We start from the raw sequence: 25,297 nt of genomic DNA, 5'->3' as shown, positions 1-25,297 counted from the left end.
AAGTAGCATGGAAATACCGTTAAAATATTTGCATTGCGTTTTAAATTTAGTTCTTGTTCCGTCTGTTTTAATTTATAAGAAGCTGTGTTTAAGCACTAATTTTTTATTAAAATATCGTTTTAATATTTTAGTTAATTGATTTCATGGTATTCACTTTAGGTATATTTGGCGTTTTATTTTTATTTTCTATTTTATTGCAAATTTTATTTAAGTTTACGTAGCAGTTACTAAGAAGTATTCTGAAGATGAAGCCCAAATCCACATATAATTATGTTATGAAGTTATCCTATCATTACACCTGCGAAATTACAAACTGTATCCTAATGTTTGTGCAAATATGATTCTTTTGTGAAAACTAGTAACTTACATTGCAATTTACGTTAACATGTATTGTTTTCACATTGACTCAAATTTGGGTGGCTGGAGAATTTTTTAGAATAGCATGCTTACGAATGGTTTTCCCCAAAAGTATCGTCATTGTTATCGTCTATAGATTGTGTTCCTCTCGATTGTTTTTAACTATATAAAACTTCATTATATCTTAAGATATTTACAGTTTTTCAAATGAACATAACATATTTAAATAATACATTACAAACGTGTATTGAGGTTGCAATCCAGTGATTGTCCTCATAAATAGAGGAATTTCTCATTAAAGTTTTTTATTGGAGCAAGTATGTATGATGCTTCCTTTTCAATATGCGTTGTGGTCTTTGCGGTGGCATTTGAGCTGGAATCTGAATCTGAGTAGTTCTTTGAAATGACTGATGAAGGATCTGTGAACTTGTGAATAAGTAGAGTGCAGGATCGTATCCACTGAAGGTATCTGAAGATCTGAATGAAGGGTCATGTTACGGATGTATAAAGGTGCATCCACGAATATTCTGAGTACTGTTCTGTTATTCTGTAATTTTTGGATTCTTCTGATCTGGGAGTTTGAATCAGAGCTCCAAATTGCACGTCCGTACATCCAAATTGGCCTGATAAGTGACATATATAATTCCTTTAAGTTTTAATAGTTAATGAAATATTTAACTGGTAGAATCTATTCCTGATTCGCTTTGCTGTTTATACTTTTTAAGGAAAGTAAAATGCTATAAAGAATCTACCATTATTAGCAAAGGACTGTAGTGAAATATGGTTGTGTTGTTTCCTTCACTTATGTTTTATTTCTGAAAGTATGATTAATTAAAATAAACAAAAATTGCAACAATAAATTAATTATCCCTTTCCGGAGCCCATTATATATTGTCATCTTCATTAAGTCATTTGGTTGTTACACAAATTAATATCTAAGGGAAAAAAAAATACTGTACATCGAGAATGCTATGTCTTTATGTACGAAGAAGTACAGTACGATTATTTAATCCTGACAGTCGCCGAAAATGTGCGCCTGGGTCAGGCTAGTCCATTACGTTACGCAAAAAGGGGTGTTCGGGTTAGTCAATCGCTTGTATTCAGAGCGATCGGATGTAACGCGTGCGGTAAAGCGATGTTTCCAGTACACTTAAGCTGTACTCCATTTCTTTACTGACCGCTCGCTCTTACTTCTACTCCGGAGCTCTCCCCACTACTCCTATTACTTCCCCTCTTTCGCGTCGCTGAGCTGTCAGGACTAAATAATCGGTCTGTATAATTGCAATCAAAAATACTATACTCAAGAGTGAATGAATGTACTCTAGAGTTATTCTGTCACTTATAATCGTGAGAAAGAAAACCTAATTTGAAAATAGAACTCTCATTTTCATTTTTTTTTTTTGTTATAAAGTGAAACTGGTTTGCAAAAGTAATAGCTTTGATACAGAACTAAGCCACCGGAGTAGCTGAGGCAGTACGTGGTTTGCCTCTTGATCAGTAGTTGCTCTCGGACTTGGGCTGATTATCTGGTGGATTTCTTCAAGGTTTTTCCAAACCGTAAAGCGAATATAAGGTAATACGATGGAGAATCGTTCGCCTCCTGTCGCTAAATACCATCTCGCTATCGTCAATTCTATAGACGCCAAGTAACCCGGTAGTTGATATAGCGTCGTTAAAGAACATACTTAAAAAATATAAATAGCATCACTAAATACTTCGTCTATCGATATATATATGAAGCACTTGGTGTGTCTCGAAACTTTTATATGGATGAATACGCTATGTTAAGTAGTATTGTGAACCAGTGTTAATCCTAGCAAGTCTTTGTTTTGTTTTTCAAATGCGTAACCTTCGAACATCCATTTTATATACCATTCTCTGTGGTATTGTGCCAAATGTTAGGTTGAGATTAAGGACTCGTCAGAAGTTTCACAAGGTGTTCGAAAATAAATTCGTCCGTTTGTAACTTGGTTCAAGTGACTAATGTTTTCTCATATTATTTTGTAATGTATAGCGACGCAAGGATAGAACATTTTATATCTATTGTTTAACGACATTGTGGTCAACTACGGCGTTATCTAGTGTCGTTGGAGTTGGTGACAGACAAATGGTATTTGGCCAGAGGAGTCCGAGGGGTTCGCCATGGTATTACCTGGCATTCGCCTTACAGTAATTATATCTGTAATAAGAGACTTGTTACAAAGATTTTGATTTTTATATTAATTATTTTAACCTTTTATGTGGTGCATTAATGTTATTTATTTATGTAGCAAGACGGGCATTAAATGAAATATTTTACATGTCAATAACATGAAGAAAGCCTTTGACGAAACGGAACCAAGTAATTCTCCCAAGTGGGAATTGAAACCGTTCCCGAGCTGCAAAGATAGAAGCTGGAACTTGATTATATTTAATTCGCAGATGGCGCTAAATTTTAGTTTAATGTGGAGGAATATATATATTTGGCTTCTCCCGGGAAGACGCAACACGGACGATATCCTGCCTAACTCTGGCCATGAATCATTTCAACTGTAGTCATTGCCAGTATACGTTAACCTTAGCCTATCAGATGACATGAGCCTTGTTTCTTTGGATCTCAAGACACATGGTGCTATTCATAGACATTTCGCTAGCCCGCGTTACGAGCGTGCTAAACTAGCCCCGACTATCGACTGGTTACTTGTACAGGATTCATATCATATCGCTAACATTGGTTTATGAATACGGAAAACGTTAGTTCGCTGATCATCCACCGGAAGCCCGCGCTAAGATTGTTTATGAATATGCCCCATGGAGTATAAACTGAAGTGCGTTCGGAAAATATCCCTTACTGAAAGAAGAAAGCAATGGAAATGCCATATATTCAAGGTGCGAAAGGTCTACTATTCCCACAGTTTTTGTGCAGTTAAAGTAGTGAAAAATTACGACTTCTTATTCAGAAGAAAATTATTTATAGTAAGGATCATGTAAGAGCAGTTCCTAAAAGACCAATTTGGCTGTCTCTTTAGTGTTGCCAACTAATACCAGATATCACCAAAAGAGGGTAAAATCACAATGCCATGTACTATAATAATGTATTAACAATGACGATGTCTTGCTTATTTGTCACATCTCATCTTTATGTTGGGGAGGTGTTTGCTAAATGATTCAAAAATGTGTGAAAGAGTACCGGTATATTATTTTCCTTCTGGACCTCTTGCACATTGTTAGTAGTTAGTAGATTAGTGTATGATCTAATATTAAAATGTATTTTGTCTGACAACATGAAATTCATTGCTTCGATTAAACAGTTTACTATTCACGAGACCTAACCTAAAAATGTATTTTGTTTGATCACGTGAATTGATTAGCACGAATTTCGAAAACGAATGCCACTTTGAAATGTATGCTTAAGAATACTTATGCCATTATTGTAAAACATGAAAGAAATTAATTAAGATGTGAAATGGTAATGGTATTTCTATCGATTACCCAAGGATGTAAATTACACGAAATATGTTATATTTATTTACACTTAGCCTACCTTATTATAATTTTGAATTCTAACCACAACACAAAGCAACACATAAAATAACTACGAGTATCATGTATTAATATTAATACTGATATTAATTCATTATTAGTATGTTCAAATTTCACTAGCTTCCAGTAATTGGCTCAGAAATCTAGAACAATTTGAATTTTCAGAATTTAAACTACCGAAAACTTGTGTCACTGCTGCCAACATAAGAGTTATAAAATCACTACCAGTTGTGATATTTCTCAGTACCAAAATTCGAAACGAAGTTGACAAAAGAAAATTCAACCTGCAAGCTAGAAAATCACCATAATCTACTAGCTTATGTAGTAATAGGGTATTAAGTAAGCTGACCCGGACTATACAGTAGGCTTTGTGGAACTGTAAAATTCTGGACTGTTAATTGTGCATCTTAGCGCGGCCTAAAACGTTTTCAATAACGTATTTTTATTGAATTATACGTATAAATATCCCACAGCCACTATTGTAATTAACGTGACCGCCTCTCCATCAGTAACCGTACGACTAGCAACTGCTGTTTTCTGCTTGGCATTCTATAATAAAGAATTCGTTGAATATCACGGGCATTGCTAATGTGCGTTTCTATTGTTCGTTGACGTACGTGTCGGTGACGTAACCGCTTCAGCGAGCCTCCAGAAAAAGCACTTTTTATCCTTGTGTCTGCCGTCCAGACGAGGGTGAGAATCGATTAGCATGTACGTACCTAGACAGGGTCTTCCATAAGACTGAACTCGATGTATGAACAGATGTTTCACAATAGCAAACATGAATACGACAGACGTCACAAAATTCGTTAAAATATGTTTAAATTTCATTTCGATTAGCAGTTACAAATATGATAAAAATGTTTTATGAATGTTGGGAAATAGGACAATTAGATGACGCAAAATACATTAAAATATCTGTAAAATTTAATTTAGTTTGCTTATTAAAAATGTAATTTATGTAAGTGAACTGTAACAAGATAGGCCTATGAACTACAGATGTGTTAAAACGTTTTAAATTTAATTGGTAATTAAGAATGTTGTTTCAAGGAAAATATTTTTTATAAGCCGCGGTTCAAAAGGGTACCATTTTAGGGGCATATGAGTAAGATTCCAAAGAAATTTCGACGTAAATAACTCGATATTTAATTAGTAATAATTTAAGACTGTGAGATGCTTCAGTATATGGGCAACTAAAATCCTTAGCGTATTCAGATAATACGAGTTTTTTTTACGATGAAAGAATATTGGGAGGAGAAAAATTCTCTCCGGCACCGGGATTTGAACCCGGGTTTTCAGCTCTACGTGCTGATGCTTTATCCACTAAGCCACACCGGATACCCATCCCGATGTCGGACAGAATCGTCTCGGTTTAAGTTCCAACTCTTGGGTTCCCTCTAGTGGCCGCCCTCTGCACTACGTCATAGATGTCTATGAACGTAGGACTGAAGTCCACACATGTGCTGAGATGCACTCGTTATGAGTGACTAGTTGGCCGGGATCCGACGGAATATGCGCCGTGTTAAATCACGAAGTGATTTACGCATATCATATATATTATTTTAATGTACCGAAGTACATATGATATTTCCATGCAGATAAGACGGCGTTTATTCCGTCGGATCCCGGCCAACTAGTCACTCATAACGAGTGCACCTCAGCACATGTGTGGACTTCAGTCCTACGTTCATAGACATCTATGACGTAATGCAGAGGGCGGCCACTAGAGGGAACCCAAGAGTTGGAACTTAAACTGAGACGATTCTGTCCGACACCGGGATGGGTATCCGGTGTGGCTTAGTGGATAAAGCATCAGCACGTAGAGCTGAAAACCCGGGTTCAAATCCCGGTGCCGGAGAGAATTTTTCTCCGTTCCATTACTCTTTCATCGTATGATGACGCAGAATATGTGCATGGAAATATCATATGTACTTCGGTACATTAAAATAATATATATAATACGAGTTTGTTTTCATCTTAACGCCAAAAGCTTTCGGAATATTTCTAAATTCCATGTGGATGACTAAAATCCTCGGCGTATTCAGATAATACGAGTTTTTCATCTTAATAGATGAGCAGACATAATGTCCACCGTAGAATGTCCAATGCACAAAAATGTCTACACCATATTGTCCTGCATTATATTGTCCAACCCAAAAGGTCCACCGCCGGAAACGTCCACAAGACCAAAATGTACACATGGTCAAAATGTCCACGTAGCAATGCAATTCCAGTATGATACTGTGACCAAGTAAACTGCTGCAACAGTAGACAAAATAACATGCAGACAGCAAATGCAGGAACTATTAGCCATGTCGTTCATTTCTCTTCCAGACATACAAGCCACATTTGACATCCTGTTTGAGGACATCCATGAGGATCTTCTCGAGCTTGTGGCTTATATGAAACATGTTTATGTAAGCGGTAGATAAAGAGCTGTTGATTCTAGATTTCCACCAGAGGACTGGAATGTTTATGAATCAACTTTCCATGGCCACCATCGAACGAAGAACACGTAGTTGAAGGGCTTCATTCGAGGTTCCAGAGAATAGTATCTGCCCACCATGTTAGTATTTGGCGATTTCTCGATCACGTGAGATAAGAACAAAATGAAACAACATCAGATATTGCAAATACAGGCCGGTCATGTGAATGTCAGACGCCCAATAAACAAGAAATACGAAACAAAACAACGAAGGGTGCTACAAATAGTACAATCTTGTCAGCAATGTAAGGACCAGAGGAATATGAACCTTTACCTCAGAGCAATATCATACCCCCCTAAAATTAAACATTACGGTTCCTCCTGATTATGTAATTTTCTTAATTTGATGAAATCTTGTAAATTCTGTAACTCCTCACTTACTTGCAAACATTTAGTAGCCATTTTCAATAATAAATTTGTGCCAAGACTGCTATTAAAATAATTTGGTTTTCTAATAATTTTATGTTAATATCGAATTGGTTCAAAAGATGGACATTGATGGAGATTATTGCGTGGATATTTTGGCATAAGAAAACTGGACATATTTTTAGAGTGGACATTTTTGTCTTTGGACCTATATTTAATGTGGACATTTTTGTCATTGCATCTAATATCGACTGGACATTAATGTAATGGACATTCTACGATGGACATTGAAGATTATTTATTATAGTTCCATTGAATACATACAAATACCTTCCGAATCACTTTCACATTCGTTGTTGGAAAAAATTGCAAAGCAAAAACTTAATCGCTAATCAAATTGGCTACCATATACCATCATGGAACGCATTGTAACACTATCGATAGTTTTGCATTGTCTTCGTCATATGGACAATATGACGAAAATTTACTGCTATAAATATAACATCAACAGCACATGATTGTCTGGCCGCTCATCTACATCTGATCTCCATCTTCTCATCTCCAGAGTGTATTTTGTGTTGTGAAATTGGCTCGGTTATAAATAAAGATAATATATTTAAGTGTGCGAAGTTAAAGGACTGTCCTCAGGATTTAACATCATTGTACTGGAAAATAAGAAGGCAAATAACATTGTACCAATTGCCTCGACATTAAATTAATAAGTAATATAACATTGAAACGCAAGAAAAGGATGCACATTTCTTTGGAAGGGTGGCAAATACATTTCTGCTTCAGGATTTGTTGCAAGAACACCCTGATTTTGAGTCACACGCGCTATTACCCGGACTACAGCGATGGATACGCTTTATTTTCGATCAATAATCACTATTGTTCCGAGCAGGCCTCTACACGGGCCGAGGAGGTACAAAGCGACCAAGATAAGATTACCAACGGAGAGAATGAGTGTACGTTACCGTTGTACTTTCCTTTACTGTACTTTCCGTGCACTACCAACGAACTACAGTCGTGAAGAATATTTGAATCTTTTTCAACATTTCGAAAATACTTGGAGGTTCCACCATTACAGTCGAATCTCTCAAGATCGGTTATTTGCGCTAGCCAACCATAATTAAGTAAAGAAAGTAGACAGTCCTTATGGGTCTAGGGTAATACGATGTTGTTTGTAGACTCTTAAGTGGCCCTCGAACGTCAGATATATTACATTTAAACAAACTTTTAATACACTCTTGTTTTGCTAGAAAGTGTGAGCGAAGAAAGAATAATACTGAAACTTATCGGGAAGAACTTTAAGAGGCATGATGGGGCCGATAAGCTAATTACTATAAATAACAATTTATTACATGTGCCGTCTATGCTTAACCTTATTTAACAAATATATTGGTTATACAATATTTTGTTACATGATATATATTTATTTGAACGTTTTCGGCTCTATGGAGCCATCATCAGAAACAAGTAAGCCCATATGTATGGTGTGAGTACATTATATGTTGCCGTACAAGTAAACTCAATTAATGTTAAAATTAAAGGCATGTTTCTATTTAAAAACAATGATTGTAAGGCAGAAATTACAATATAAATACAAGGCGGCTCTATGGGCCGTGATAAAATGTTAAAATTGCTGATGATAAAATTAACTAAAATACTTTAAAATTGTTAAGATCAGAATTAATAGTCGTCCAGTTTGATGGTTATGTAGCTTTCCATATTTGGTGGGAGCTGGGGCGTTCTGCAGTTGCTTTCTGTCTTCAGTGAACTCAAGAACACATCCTCACTCATCATACTGTCGCCCCAGCTCCCACCAAATATGGAAAGCTACATAACCATCAAACTGGACGACTATTAATTCTGATCTTAACAATTTTAAAGTATTTTAGTTAATTTTATCATCAGCAATTGTAACATTTTATCACGGCCCATAGAGCCGCCTTGTATTTATATTGTAATTTCTGCCTTACAATCATTGTTTTTAAATAGAAACATGCCTTTAATTTTAACATTAATTGAGTTTACTTGTACGGCAACATATAATGTACTCACACCATACATATGGGCTTACTTGTTTCTGATGATGGCTCCATAGAGCCGAAAACGTTCAAATAAATATATATCATGTAACAAAATATTGTATAATCAATATATTTGTTAAATAAGGATAAGCATAGACGGCACATGTAATAAATTGTCATTTATCGGGAAGAGAAAAAGAAATTGATTGGGTCACTGGCTAAGAAGAAACTGTCTACTGAAGGATACACTGGAAGGAATGGTGAACGGGAGAAAACTTCCGAATAGAAGTGGTATTAGATGATAGACAACATTAAGATAATATGTATAGATCATATACGAAGACTAAAGGCAGAAAAGAGGGAAGATTGGAGAATGTTAGGTTTGCAGTATAAAACGTGCCTTTGGGCAGAATTCTATGAATGAAAAATAAATGATACTTCGAAATTAATCTCAGCCTAATCACAGTAAAAACCTAAAATCTCGCAAGCTACAAATACGCCTTTAAATATGTATGTTCTCTTAGGTGTTCCCGTCTACAAGGAATTATTCATATAAAAGTAGCAGCATCAACCACAATCGGTAATCACTGGGAATGCCTTCTGAGCGATACCAAATATTCGTATGTTTCTTTTGAGCGAAAGCCCTTATGAGCGATTTGGAAGATTTAGTATGGTAATTTTAATGGGTTATACAGACTACAGTTCCTGCGTCTTGGCGTCGTGGTCTAAGGCATCCTACCTAGGACTCGCATCACGGAATGCGCGCTGGTTCGAGTCCTCATTGGGGAAGAAATTTTCTCATGAAATTTCGGCCAGTGTATGGGACCGGTGCCCACCCAGCATCGTGATGCACTTGGGGAGCTACGATAGGTAGCGAAAATACGGTTTCGCAAACCAGCTATAACGGCTGGGGAGGATCATCGTGCTAACCACATGATACCTCCTCTGCTTCGGCAAGTGGACGTGAGGCCAGTAGCTCTTCACGGGCTGTAGCGCCACGCATTTACATTTTTTAATACAGACTACAGAAGAACTGTCATTAGACCTATATCTCTTTAGTAGAGGCCTATATGCCCATTCATTCAGTGTTTTGCCTAAGGGCAAGTCTTTCACTGTAAATCCAGCTTTCTCCAATCTTTCCTTTTTTCTGTCTTCCTCTTTATCTCCTCATATAATCCATATACCTTAATGTCGTCTATCATTTGATATCTTCTTCTGCTCCGAACTCTTCTCTCGTTCACTATTCCTTCCAGTGCATCCTTCAGTAGGCAGTTTCTTCTCAGCCAGTGACGCAACAAATTCCTTTTCCTCTTCCTGATCAGTTTCAGCATCATTCTTTCTTCACCCACTCTTTCCAACACAACTTCATTTTTTATTCCGTCTGTCCACTTCACACTTTCCATTCTTCTCCATATCCACATTTCAAATGCTTCTATTTGCTTTTCTTCACTTCGTCGTAATGTCTATGTTCTTGCCTCATACAGTGCTACACTCGACACAAAGCACTTCACTAGTCTTTTCCTTAGTAGAAGATGCCTCTTTTTCTATTAAAAGCTTCCTTGGCCATTGCTATCCTCCTTTTGACTTCCTAGCAGCAGCTCATGTTACTGCTTATAGTCAGACAGTGGATGCGGGATGGCTTAAGGAAAAGTGAAGTTGTTCCGTATCAGAGTATATGGCACGTGCCGCGTCGTCCGTCTTTTGTGTACTTGGCGAGTACAGCAGCGTACAGAACGAAGGAACCCCGGTCCGTTCATAGTAACATTGCAACGCAATGTGTGCAGTTGTGTTATCCTGCTCAAGTATTTAGTATGCGTTGAATAGTGCTGTGATGATCCATTCATAATGTCGAAGGCAAAACGTTCAATTCGCTCAGAGATACGAAGTGCAATTAAGAAGTATGGGAGTGACATTTTATTTATTAACGAAGACAATATCGTGTGTAATGTATGTAAAATTGAAATATAAACCAGAAGAACTCAGGCTATAGAGAGACATTGTAACAGTACAGTACATCGCACAAGAAATGCGTTGAAATGAAATCTGAGGAACCATCTACATCATCATCATCATAATCATTTAGTTGTACGGGTCTAAACGAAACGTTTTGCAAAGACATGTGCAAAATGATTCTCAGTGCAAATATTCCTCTAAAGAAATTGAGTGATCCCCATTTTAGAGGTTTTCTTCAGAAATTCTCTCGATACAAAAACTGTTTAAGAGATAGGCGAAGACGATTCAGCTTCGACAACTTACGAGTATTATATCATCGTTTACTGCATCGTTTAGTAATACCATCAATGATGACGAGGTATGTGCTACAGTACTTCATTTTTCTTTTCCTTCTGACTACGGAGATACAGTAGCATGTTGACGTCGTCTGTTTACGTTTAAAACCTGTTGAGCCAATGGTCTGAATGAAAAAAATGTAACATATAGTAAATGTGCACCTACATTTAATGATAAGTCGTCCTGCATCCACTGTCTACTTATAGTACACCCCATGTATTTGAAGTTGTCCAAATTGTTCTTCTGCCTCCATTAGAATTCGTAAGTTTACATTCTGATATTAATGGTATAGATATTTCAAGAGTATAGAATGTTCCCAGTCGCCATATGATAGGTCACGACTTGCAACTCCCATCGGGCATAGTTTACATTACCACACTTTTCTGATGTGGTTTAATTATTTGAAAGCGCATACGACGTAATAAAAATATGATTACAGTAAAAACATAACTTAGGCGGCATATGACAGATTTCCAATATCTACAACGCACATGTCTGCAGTCTCATATTAAATTTAACGTTGCGCCTCACCACACACATTGATTAATTCTCCGTTGACACATCTATGATGTAATTTGTGCAGCCTGTATCCGCAAGCTGCATTTGTTTCATGTCGTGCGTAAAGACTTGAAAGCTTTTGATTAAAGTTCATCTCTTTGATATCCGTCTTCAAATTAGCGTAAAAATCCGGTTGATATCGTCACTAGAAACGGATACCTGGAGCATGTCACTCCCATTTTATTCAGAAAATGTCAGCTCGGTGCACCTGTAATCCCGTGAACAAATCATCCATGTGAAGAATGGCGTCTAGGCCTACACGCGCCCTTGTGCTGACATTGAAGAGAACGCATTGTGATGTTGGAGGAAGTGATTTCAGCATTCCTTGTTTTGGAATGACGCCTGTGTATTCTGAGACTCTCTAAAATAGTGATCTATTGATTTGAAGTTCCAGTAGCATTCTACAGAAATTGTGATGTCATCTGGTAAGTTGATATTGTAAAGCTACCTACCGGTGTTTGTAAAATGCGTCGTGGTATACGCGCCATTCGGTATCTCGTGAAACCTAGCCTACCTGCGCGTAAGGAGAAAGAAAAAGCGGACTGGGAAGCTTCCCTCCACCATAAATTTCTTACTATGAGCACAGTCTAGTACAGTGATGTCAAAGCAAGCGCATTTTTCTGACCTTGACATCGTGCGCGGGCAGCAAGCGCTAAGTATGGAAAGAGGAAGTGTTGTGTATATGAATAAGCAACCTGTTGGATTAAGAACACAGTGGTGCACAAACTTCAAACGGAACGTGAAATTTTATGTCGTTATTTTTATATGATTTCTTTCTGTTTAATATTATCTATATTGTCTGTAAAACAAAAGTACTAACACTGATTTCTTAATATTGCACTTGTGTTTTAAATCTTAATAACATAATAGAGACTTAAGAAGGAATATTCATTTAAATTCCATAGTAGTATAATACGAGTATTATACTGTATTAAGTGGATGAAACACATCATTCATAAAGAAAGTGATATTCCAAAGAAAGAGATTGAGTATGACATAAGTTGGAATTTATATTGATGGCATCTTTAGCCTTACAAAAGTAATCAATAAACTAATCAAAACAATATTACAGTACAAAGCAAAGTTACCTAGGTACTGTATCTGTTTTAAGTGTAACTAATATTGCATAAAAAACTTTTATCGCATTATGTTTTTAAGGTGATATTTGTGAGCAACTTCCTACCATCAGAATATTAAATTATTTTCTCGAAATCTGCTGCAACTATAGAGTTGACATTTTTACAACACATGGACACGTATATTTTGCTTATGATGTAACAGTAGTTGCTTTGTTAATTCATTTCCTTACAAACAATTTCCATGCGAATATTTTCAAAATTTTCAGTACACTATCTTCAGTAATACGTATATACGGTATATTAGATTTACGAAAACATTCTGTAAGGCTACTAAATAAATAGGCCTATACCTGAAAATTTCACTTTTCTATACGAAAAGTTGAGAAAATATTTCTTTTGAATAAAAAAATCAATATTGTGAAAAATGAGCATTAAAATTAAAACTTACATTCTTGTGTTAAATCATATTGTGTATTCTTATTGTATTGTGTATAAAATTGTAGACCTATTGTGTATTGTATAATTGTATTGTGTATTGTAAATTTATTGTGTATTGCTTATCATTTCTTTATTGTGTATTGTTTATATTGTGTATACCACTGCCACCGGGTGCATGCCCACTTGCAGTGTAAATAAATACATACATAATGCACTTATACTTCTCAGGCAAATCTAAAAATTTACATGAATACAGCTTTAATAAGTTCTCTTCCCTTTATCTATTGAATCAGTGCTGGCCATCCCTGAATATAGCTCGACCAAGCGGCATATACCACCTCTTTCGTCTGTCTCTTTCCGTTCCGCTGTAAAGCGCTTAGGCTCTCCTGGGCTCTAAAGCGCGCGCTTGCTCCTGTGGGTATCAATTGACATGCCTGGTCTAGTATATACAGTCACGAAGCTTGAGTTTTGAGGGTGCTAGAAACAATAGACTGTGCAGGTACTATTTCGCATTGTTTGTAATGAGGCGATAGTAGCGATCCTAGTGATTAGCAGCTATCTATGGATGCATATTTGCTATGTATTGAGCTTCGTGACTTAATATATTAGACTGTGCTATGAGCTACGGCGCACACAAGCATTTGATTTTACGAGGTAACGAATGACCTATATTAGAGCAAGACTGATCACGTGATCAGTGTAGCAGATGCCCGCAATTAAGTCGGACTTGCATGAAATTGTGTTATCTGTATAGATCTACAGGGAGTTTCAGAAATACTTTGACAAACCTTGGGTGCATGTTCCTCGCAACAAGACAAGAAAAAAAGTTCATATAAACATGTCCGAAAATCCTTAGTTTTTTAGTTATTAATGAAAACATAATGAAACATCTGTTAGATATTGTCAGCTTGGTAGCGAGTGTTGCAACTTTAATCAATTCAGAAACTCATAACAATGAAGTTTACGTTCAACGCGTTTCGAGGTATAATCCAACAACTTAACTTTAGTTTGTAACCGATAATAATATTCAGTTTGTTAAAATGTTATCGATACAAGTCGTATTTGAAAACGTGCGACAGTCCATGATCAAACGAGTGCATGCGTGTGTGGAAGCAAGAGGAGAACATTTTGAACATTTGTTATGAGTTTCTGAATTGATTAACGTTGCAACACTTGCTACCAAGCTGACAATATCTAACAGATGTTTCAGTATGTTCTTTCATTGATAACTAAAAAACTAAGGATTTTCGGACATCTGTTTATATGAATTTTTTTTCTTGTTTTGGTGTGAGGAACATGCCCCCAAGGTTTGCCAGAGTATTTGTGAAACACCCTGTATATGTGTTAAAACTCCGAAATTAAATATTATCACAGCTAGAAAGGGCATAAGTTATTTAGGTACTCGTCTCTGAATCTCCTCTTCATCGCTACTACCAATAACAAGGATGACAACAAACAGTGGCTGTCTCGTCTGAAAATGACAAAATTTTATTTACTTTCTATTCACTATTTACGAGTAATACCGTACTTACTCAAAATAAGACCCCCATTTTTTACCACATTTTTGTCTTTAAATTTTGGAGGATCTTATATTCGCATCTGATCTTAAAATCGAGTATATAGAAACATTAAAATGCAATTTGTAGACTTAGATTGTAACTAAGTAAAGATTATTGTATTGTACTAACACAGAGTAAATATAAAGATATGTATCTGTTTAAACTTACAAAAATAGGTATATAACTGTTATTTAATAAAACAAATTACAAAATTCATTGTCTTATGCAGTAAGTATCTGAATCACACAAGGCACTTGAAAACACTATGCCACTCAAGCACAAGACTACCAGTAGTTACTGATTTTATGAGCTGTAATATTGAAAGACATGATCAGGTAGAAAAACGGCATGATAAACTTCCACACTCAGCTTCCACACTCCTGTGATCTCATTGTTTTCGCTAAAAGTTACTGAAAGTGCGTTAGGTCTGTTTTAGGCTGAACCTAACGTATTCCACGTACCGTTCTATTGACTTTGGGATCTCTTGTATTCTCTGAAAAAAAAACTTACAGTTTCTGTCTCACAATATGGCACTAGAATTCTATTACCGGTCTTTCCTTATGGGCCCAATATTCGCATACAAAATATTTTTATAAAACATTACTTAAAAAACACTGAAATGTGTTATATAATAACTATATTTGGTTTCTTTTCTATCACTTTCCTGTATGGCATATTAAAATGAAACATGGACGATAAATTACAGCTGAAATAAAATTTTCAAGATCTAATATTTACTTTAAATAAGACAGCAAATCAATACAGAAAACAATAGATAGGTTATGAGTTAAGAATGGATGCATACGGAGTTCCGAAAGAAATTCATTGCATTATAGACGAGGGAAAATCAGGTTGTGGTTCTCGAACGAATTCCATAGTGCAGTACATTGAAGAGAAAAGAATGTGATTGGTGCTGCTGCTGCTGTTGTTGTTGTTGTGTATATAATAACCTTCCGTTGGTGTTAATTAGGATTGTACTTTGCATTTCTTCTTTATTAATTTATACGTACATTTCAACGGCAAAATTTATACCGTTAAGTACTGATAAATCTATCGATGGAGCAACTAACAAGCTTTACCACTGCAAGTTTTCCGGTATTTTATGCATCATCTATCTATGGTGATAGAAGGACCACTAGCCGTCCTTCAAACTGCTTTCAGAAGGCCTTGCCCCGAACCGCAATTTGATGCTCACCACCATCTCCATTAAGTTCAGTGGTCGAACGAAACTCGTATACGTGCACGTGAGAAATTTGCAAACTGTGAATCGCGTCTTCGGCAGGTGAAGTAACAAAATGTGACACGCCGTCTGCTTGCCATTCCGTATTGGGACACGTCTACCTTGTTAGAATGTTAAAGGTGGTGAGGATTTATCAATATGGCGCAGTGGTTAATAAATGAATAAATATATTGATGATAATAAATATAAACAAATATGAATATATATCATACAATAATAATACAATAATAGATTAATAATAAATAAGTCGCCGATCCGGAATTGCGCTTGGACGCGGGTTCGATCCCCGCTTGGATTGATTACCTCGTTGGGTTTTTTCCGACGTTTTCCCCAACCGTAAGGCGAATATCAGGTAACCTATGGCTAATCCTCGGCCTCATCTCGATCCCATCGACGCTAAATAACCTAGTAGTTGATACAGCGTCGTTAAATAATCAACTAAATAATAATAGCTAAAGATAAATAATGAAAGAGAACTAGAACAATGAACGGTAATTAATCTAGTACAGAATATTCTAGAACTCGTACATGACTGTGCTCAACCGTACTGCATTGAAACTAGAATACTGACTTCTGAGAAATTTAGAGGTTTACTCTTACAATAAATAGTCTGAGCCAGGCCAGTAAACACGAGAAGGACCTATTTCACTTATATGGTAAGGAAAATTATATTATAATTTCAGTCAACAACTTATTATCAGATTGGTATAAAAACAAGTTTTGTTACAATATTCACATTATAATTCTTGGTTGTATCCACAAATATTTTCGATTTTACAGAAAATCATCATCAGGTGGAAAAGCAATAAATTAGACAAATTGAACACAAGTGAAATATAAAAACATAAAGCATACATAATGAATAAAACAGTATAGGAACATCATTATATATCAAAATATTAAAACAATTTATAAAATTCAAAATGATAGCATGCATTCAAGAGGTGATGCATATGCATATATATCTTTTGGATTTTAATGATTGCAAGAATATAAATATAAGATATGTGTATGTTGAGAGTTAAAATTTAATGATGCCATATTTTGATGGTAGTTTAAAATTTAAGTTCTAAGCTCAGTGACGGAACTACACAGTACGAAGAGAGATATTTTGTTATTTTATTTTGCGCTATAGAATGTATCAACTAGTTCCTTCCGCCACTGGATGGATGGACGGCACCGCTCCACTCCCCCATCGCCATAACAATACAGACGAAGTAAGACATATCTCTTTTCTCTCTCTTTTCACAGTGAGACAGGATATATCACACAGGCTTTAATATGATGAAGGATGGTAATTTAACTAGGAACGATCTTTACAGCGGAAACGTGACAACAACGCTTGTCATCGCAAGTATTGATGCGTGCAAAAAAGATATAACACAAAGGCTTTTCCAACTGGGTATTAAATGAAGGCGCTGGCTATAACCTCCTAGCCGAGAGCTACTTCCCGAGTGTTAGTTATTAGGACACGATCAAACCTTACTCAAATCAGCAACCCTCGATTACCAGCCCGTTGATGCTGCTGTGACGTAAGATAGAAGAGTAGAATGTGCGCCGTATACGATGATCTAACGTCGATGGATTTGAGCCATATACACGGCTGTGTAGTGTACTGTGAATTTCTATCTTCCTAAGACTTAACGTATCATGGTCATCTACTATCTGGCCACATTATCAAGGAGATCCACAGTTTATATATAAAGCTTTATTCAACTAACATTAACAATTAAAGAACGATTTATTTTTATACTGTACATTAAAAAGACTCATTAAGAAACTATTATTTACATAAAACAGAAATACAAATTAAGGAATTTACCCCCGTATGAGTAAACGCTCGTGGACGGGAATTCAAAAATCGCACTGTAGATAAGCAGAAAGATGATTGTTTGTGCAAAACAGTACTGATTTCTCACTGTTACGGTCGTTCTCATCTACATTGTGAGTTTTTTTAAGCTTTCCGGGCCGTTGCGAGGATTTTTAGCCAACACTAAACATATTAGGCCTAAACATCATGAAGACGTTTGGAAGTACAGTTTCATGCTTTCATGACCCTGACATTAGAATGAGGTGAAGTGGTCGGCACCACGCTTCAACCGACTTTTACTCCGAGAAAGACCCGGATAAGAGACTCGGTGAACCTCGAGACCGTTCTGGAAGTTTTGCGAACGGTGAGTCCACACCTGTGGAGTAACGGTTAGCGCGTCTGGCCGCGAAACCAGGTGGCCCGGGTTCGATTCCCAGTTGGGGCAAGTTACCTGGTTGAGGTTTTTCCAGGGTTTTCCCTCAACCCAATATGAGCAATGCTGGGTAACTATCGGTGCTGGATCCCGGGCTCATTCACCTGCATTGTCACCTTCATCTCATTCAGACGCTAAATAACTTAAGATGTTGATAAAGCGTCGTAAAATAACCTACTAAAAAAAAGTAAACTGTGAAAACCCTACTACCACCACCTGGGATTGAACTCGAGATCTTCCAGTACGTAGCCAGTTGCTTTCAGGTCCATTAACTTGCCGTTGAAAACGCTACCGCTTAACAACGGATGACAGTTTAGGCCTACTGTATTAGTTTTATGAGTAATTAACATGTTGAAGTCTTTTTAATTTTCGTTAAAGTGCAAACTAATTGCGAGCGCTTGTATACTTTTGTGAACCACGTGGAAAGAGCGTGACTACTGCGTTGTAAAATTTAGAATATGTTTGTGATTATAGATAGCTTCGTGAGAGTTTACCACTTGAACAAAATGAATGCTCTTAATGCCCCTGTTGTTATTCCCAGTTAGGCAGTCTTTGAACATTTGGTCTGACGAATAACTAACATGCAACAAACCGTGCATGTTTATTCTAAATAAAATTACTGTACGACCACATTTACTCACTAAAGTGCTGAGGTCACAGAAGCATGGAGCTCTACCTCCATGCCCCTGATTCGCCTTCATGGCGTATAAAGAGGTTACCTTTACCTTTAAAATGTTAGTGTAATGTTTGTGTACATATTGGCTCTAGAGATAGTTTGTAAACTGTGCTGGCATTGTGCCACCAGGTCAAGCACAATATTGTTACGTCTCGGTATGCGTCCCCTTTCGCCATAGTTCACACATTCTCTCCAGTCTAATTAACGATTCCGACCATTACTGTCACAGATCACATACCAGTACCGTGCGTTTGAAGTGTCTTCCTTTCATACTACTCCTTATTATTGTTGTAAATTACTAGAGCCCGGATTTACATGCAAAACGCGTGTAAAACTGACATTCCTTGAGAAACATGCTTTGTTCGGCCATTTTACATGTATTTAATAATTCACAAGTACAGACGTGTGCAAATTATTATACTCAAACGATAATATGTATGATTCAAATAACATTTATTCTACAAAACTAATTTATTACACACTGTTTGCAACAATTAATATTTAGTATGAAACCCTTCGTTTTTTATTATAAATTTTATGCGGTTTGGCATGCTGTTCATGAGATTTTCACATTGTTTCTTGATGTCTTCATCCCTGTGCCATATTTGGATAAGTGCTTCTATGAGGTCCACCTTGGTGGTAATCGTAGTTCCCCCCCCCCCACGATATACCAAAGATTTTCAATTGAATTTGCGGTTACCTGGCCAGGGAAGGACATCTACATTATTTTCAGCCAGAAAATTAGTTACTGATCTGGTTTTGTAACAGGGTGCTCCATCCTACACGAAGACGCATTCACTATCAGGGAACCAGTCCCTCATTTGTGGAAAAATTCGGGTTTCTAGAACTTTTTATAGTGATCCTGTCGCATAGAGTCCTACAGCATTATTTTGTGGCCAGTAATTCATGATATTATGAAAATGTAAAAAATGTGGTGCTGAGTCTAATAATTTGCACACGTCTGTAAATGCACATCTTGATATTTCTGTCTACGTTCTATATTTATCTTTCCATCAACCACCTAGACTATCTGTCTATCTGCCTATCTATCTGTCTGTCTGTCTATCTATCTATCTATCTATATCTATCTATCTATCTATCTATCCATCTATCTCTGTGTATCTCGGTCTATCTGTCTCTCTCTTTCTTTGTGTCTGTCTGTCTTTGTCTGTCCCTCTGTCTGCCTCTTTTCTGTTTATCTGCCTATCTGTCTGTCTGTCGTCTGTCTGCTATATATATTATAATACTCTACCTAAGCCATATCCTCCTGTTCCATTACATTACAGTATTTGCTATCTGTATTATAACATAAATACCCCTTACTTATGTTCCCCCCACATTCCTTTAAGTGGTTGAAAGAAAGGATTCTTGCATAATTGTGCTTATTGGAGATTTTATCTCGTTGTTGTTTAGTCAATTATCCAAAGACAGGTCTGAACTTCACAAATGACACCTTTAAGTCATCACTTATGAGGCAACTAAGTCAGGAGATAATGAGGTAGGGTCGTTAGATCACATCAAATTTCATTTATTAATCAAACGTTGAAATATCCACAGTAAAATTCTTAATATTTACCACTTTATTATCACTCAGTTCCTTTCCTCCCTTCATTGCATACATCACGGACTAGTTACATATTACACTAGTCAGACTTCAGATGCATACAAACAATTGTTCTTCCTCTGACACATATCGTCAAGTGAGATGTACTGCCTGATAATAGATGAACATATCGGCCAGAGCCTCGATCAGAGGTAAAATATACTGTATATGCTATTGTATCATTTACAAAGTCGAGTAGTCAAGAATATAAATATATCAATGTTCTATAAATAATAGTAAATTGTATCCCTTCTAAGCTAATGGGCATGCTTGTTTAATGATATTATAGAGTTATTAATTTGTCCTACAGAATAATATCTCTGATATTGACAATTAATATTTTAGGAGAAAAATTCGCTCCGGCGCCGGGGATCGAACCCGGATCCTTGGTTATACGTACCAAGCGCTCTGATCACTGAGCTATAATATTCTCATAGCTGTAGTGCTTATATATTTGTACAGATTCCTGTGCACGTAACTGCGGAATCTCGGCCAAACAAGTCACTCAGCTGAGTGCGCTCCTAGTACAATGGCAGTTGACATTGGACATACGTCAACATACAGTATATGCCTAACTTGGAGTCAGGCCACAAAGGGAAAACATTGACGGAGGAGAGTTCGGTCCGGTGCTGTGGATTGAATTCGACGTAGTTCAGTGGTCACAGAGCTTGGTACGTAGAACCAAGGACCCGGGTTCGATCCCCGGCGCCGGAGCAAATTTTTCTCCTCAAATATTAATTGTTTAATGTTGTAATCTCCGTGACAGAGCCTTCCACCTCCCCCTCATCACTTTTATTTTATACATGTTATGACTTAAAACACACATGTTGTGTTCTTCTTTATCTTGTAATATTTTAAAATAATAGCTCTTTTATTTATTTCCTCCAGTGGCCTTCCTTACAAGGATATTTATTGGAATCTAGTGGCTTAGCAAGAATTCACACAGTAAGTCTACCTGATTTTACAGAGTATCAATGTTTACTCTACTTTGCATTCTCTTGTCTTGTGCTTCCAGGCGTCCCGTGAGGACAACCGCTCCTCCACCACGGCGCCGACCGCCGTCTCCACGACACCTCCCTGTGGCGGGTCTCAGCGCCTGCTAGAGGAGACGCTGCAGAAGGCGGCACCCTACCCAATGATCGTCCTGCCTCCCGGTGGCGGCTACTGGCTGGACGGGCAGGACCACGATTGCCCTTTCGATACAAGGGGCAACCCTATCCTGCCACACACCTCTTGGCGCGCCAAGTTCGAGACGGACGACACGGCGAAGTGCTACCGCAGGTTCTTCGTCGGACGAGTGAGTTCCAATCATATAATACTTATTGGATGAACCCGAGAACATTTCGTTGTAAATTAAGAAAGGCTTACTTACTACTTACTTACTGGCTTTTAAGGAACCCGGAGGTTCATTGCCGCCCTCACATAAGCCCGCCATTGGTCCCTATCCTGAGCAAGATTAATCCAGTTTCTATCATCATATCCCACCTTCCTCATATCCATTTTAATATTATCTTCCCACCTACGTCTCGGCCTCCCCAAAGGTCTTTTTCCCTCCGGCCTCCCAACTAACACTCTATATGTATTTCTGGATTCGCCCATACGTGCTACATGTCCTGCCGATCTCAAATGTCTGGATTTAATGTTCCTAATTATGTCAGGTGAAGAATACAATGCGTGCAGCTCTGCGTTGTGTAACTTTCTCCATTCTCCTGTAACTTCATCCCTCTTAGCCCCAAATATTTTCCTAAGAACCTTATTCTCAAACACCCTTAATCTCTGTTCCTCTCTCAAAGTGAGAGTCCAAGTTTCACAACCATACAGAACAACCGGTAATATGACTGTTTTATAAATTCTAACTTTCAGATTTTTTTGATAGAAGACTAGATGACGAAAGCTTCTCAACCGATTAAGAAAGGCTACAAATCAATTATTTTGCACTTTATGAATGACACTGCAAAATAAACTACCTGCAGGAACATCCAAGTTTTTATTTTGTAGTATTTGACACACACACAAACAAAAAACACACACAAAAACAAACAAACAAAACACACACACGGTGAATTATAAGTAATGTCATAAATTTCAGGGAGTTATTCTGTGATATGTGTCAAACAAAAAAGTTTAATACAATTTTGATCGTTTTTGCTTTCTTTTCGAGATAAAAATTGTGTTATATGAAACATTTCATAGCATGTTTTGAAAAATCCATTGATTTAATTCCTAAAATTCTCAGTCAGTTTAAGGAGTTATGTACAGCTTACAGCAGTAAAATTTTTGGAAATATTCAACATATTTTTCCTCCATTACTGTATACTGTACAATAATGAAAATTGGTATGTGTAAAACACTGTCCTTCTGCTATATGAAAAAAATATTTTTACGATTTAAAAAAAATTACTTATATATATATATATATATATATATATATATATATATATATATTTTCAAAATTAAAAATGATGGCAGTTCACTGTGCAGTGATGAAGCGTTTCCCTCATAACTTATAACCTTGTTAACTTTTTCATGTTCTCTCTCTTTTATTTTATTGCTAAAACTCATGTTTACAATATCATGCTCTTTCAACTACATTCCTTAATAACTAGTATTTTTTATTAGGTGTTAGAAGAAAATACTGATATTTGACCATTTTTAAATGAATTTATTTTTTATCAGACAATCTACCAAAGGTAGAGAAGTGATCTTGCATCATATTGTAGATATGACATGCATAAATACACACAAAATATTTCATCACAGAATGTTGGATAGTTTTTGAGTTATGTGAGAAACGCTTCATCACTGCACAGTGAACTGAATTTTGGGGGGGGGGGAAAATGTAAATATTTTTTAAATAGTAAAAATATTTTTTTTTTCATATGCAGAAGGACAGCGTTTTAAACATACCAATTTTCATTGTTGTACAAGATACAGTAATGGAGAAAAAAATGTCGAATATTTCCAAAATTTTACTGCTGTAAGCTGTACCTAACCCCTTAAGAGATAAACGTATTAAGATTAAAAGAATTTTGTTTTGTCCTTTAAATTTGATCCGAACAAATGTAAATTTTCGTTCTCAAAAGGAATTTTAAAATGTTACACATATCACACGACTTCTAGCAACTTGATTTTTTACAGTTCAATTTTGCATTCTAATGTACAATCTTAAATAGTTTACATAGATGACGTGATTTGTAACAATTGTGATAAGTGCGCAAGAAAAATGTAATTTTGTAGTTAAAAAAAATCTTCATGAAGCAACTATGGAATTCGTAACACATTTTTAGGTTCAGAATACTAGCCAATTAAAGAAATGATACTTCTGAATAGTTCATTCTTCATCTGTAATATTCTTTTGCCTTTAAAATTAAATAAAAAAGGCATTTTACAAACAACTTCAAATTAGTATAACTCTGTAAATATTGAGAATAGGACCCGTGCTTACGTGACATCTTTTGCTCAAACTGTCTTCGGAAATGAGCTCCGTAAGAGGCGGTAACTCCTCGTGAATCACCCTGTATATGAGAAAATAGAGATAATTAAATACAGTATACTCTTAATGAACAACAAAAAAAAAAACAACAACAATAATGTGCATAACCAGACCTGGAAAACTGGCTTATGACAGTCTATCCATACAACACTGTTACGTAATGCCTGTAACAGTAGGGAAATATTAAAACATAGTTTATTTAATAATAAAAGCTAAAACATTGACAACTCTCTGGGCTCATATTCTCGCTTATGGTGTCATAGAAGTTTATATTTTCTAAGTACATACACCACGGGTTATCAGTTACATTCTACTTTATAATTAGTTATTTAGCGCGTTTTAATTGTTCATCTTAATGAAATATCTCTCCTGGTCTTATTGACATTATAAGTCTTCAACCCACTCTGTTAAATATCTTGCTTACTGACATACTGTATACTTCAGAAATATTTACTTGCAACATATAGTTTCTTCATTACATATTGTAATTACAGGCAGACAGGCCACCTTTTAGTTGTATTACGACCGGTTCTCAAAATACGGTAGTACAAAACAGTTAAAAAATAACAGGAAATAAAAACGTATATTGAAATCTTCATTAATCAGGAACGTAGAGATAATGTGATTTAGACAGATCATCATCACAAACCTTTAAGAAATGAATAACATCAGTACTTTTGTCAAACTTCTGAGGATTTCGACCCATTGTCGTCCGCCAGTAGCAGGACTTTTCGGTCATTCGATAAGCATGTCGCAGGGCCACTGCTTGAGAGAACACAGATAACTCCAGACAAATACAAGGCAAGGGAAACAGAATCTCTATTGAACGGAGACAAATATCTTTCTTTTCCGGATCGAACTCAGCTACGCTGGATTGAAAATCCTATCACTTGAGCTGCAACTAAGAACCGATATAAACCGACGTCTAATTAGTAGTGCTGTTGATCGATCAAAATATTTAATCGATCGATTAACTATTTGAATTTAATCGATTGTTAAACTTATCTTGTCTTCGGTGATAAGCATAAGAATTAAATGTTATTAGAAAACAAATATTTTAATTACTTACTAACATATTTACTATGAGCCTTATAATTTGTGTCAATTTCTCCGGGAATTTTTGAGACAAACATAAATAACAAAAAGTATGAAGACTCACCTAGTTAATACTGCTTCATCCATGATTTTAAACATGTGAGTGCATTCACATGCTCCGAATTAAGTGCCGCTCTACGTTTAGTAACAATGTTTCCTGCATCACTAAACACGAAAAAACTGTTCTTCTGTCAAGCACTTCACGATCGTTAAATTTAAATCCAAACGTTAACCGAATTTACCTCGCAAATTCTCATATGACAC

At 36.4% G+C, this 25,297-nt stretch overlaps 1 protein-coding gene across 3 annotated transcripts in view; it reads left to right on the top strand.

The window, feature by feature from the left end:
• RapGAP1 (Rap GTPase activating protein 1) overlaps window positions 1-25,297 on the top strand; it is a 1,064,866-nt gene that overhangs the window by 955,659 nt on the left and 83,910 nt on the right. For all 3 annotated transcript variants that reach the window (XM_069826681.1, XM_069826683.1, XM_069826682.1), the window contains one exon: window positions 21,461-21,742. In XM_069826681.1, the coding sequence (XP_069682782.1) occupies window positions 21,461-21,742 (282 nt within the window). The remainder of the gene's footprint in view (window positions 1-21,460; window positions 21,743-25,297) is intronic.

Source organism: Periplaneta americana, chromosome 5 (genome assembly GCF_040183065.1).
Source record: "Periplaneta americana isolate PAMFEO1 chromosome 5, P.americana_PAMFEO1_priV1, whole genome shotgun sequence".
In the NCBI taxonomy this organism is placed as follows: Eukaryota; Metazoa; Arthropoda; class Insecta; order Blattodea; family Blattidae; genus Periplaneta; species Periplaneta americana.
Note: the sequence above shows the minus strand (reverse complement) of the source record. Positions and strands in the feature narration are given on the sequence as shown.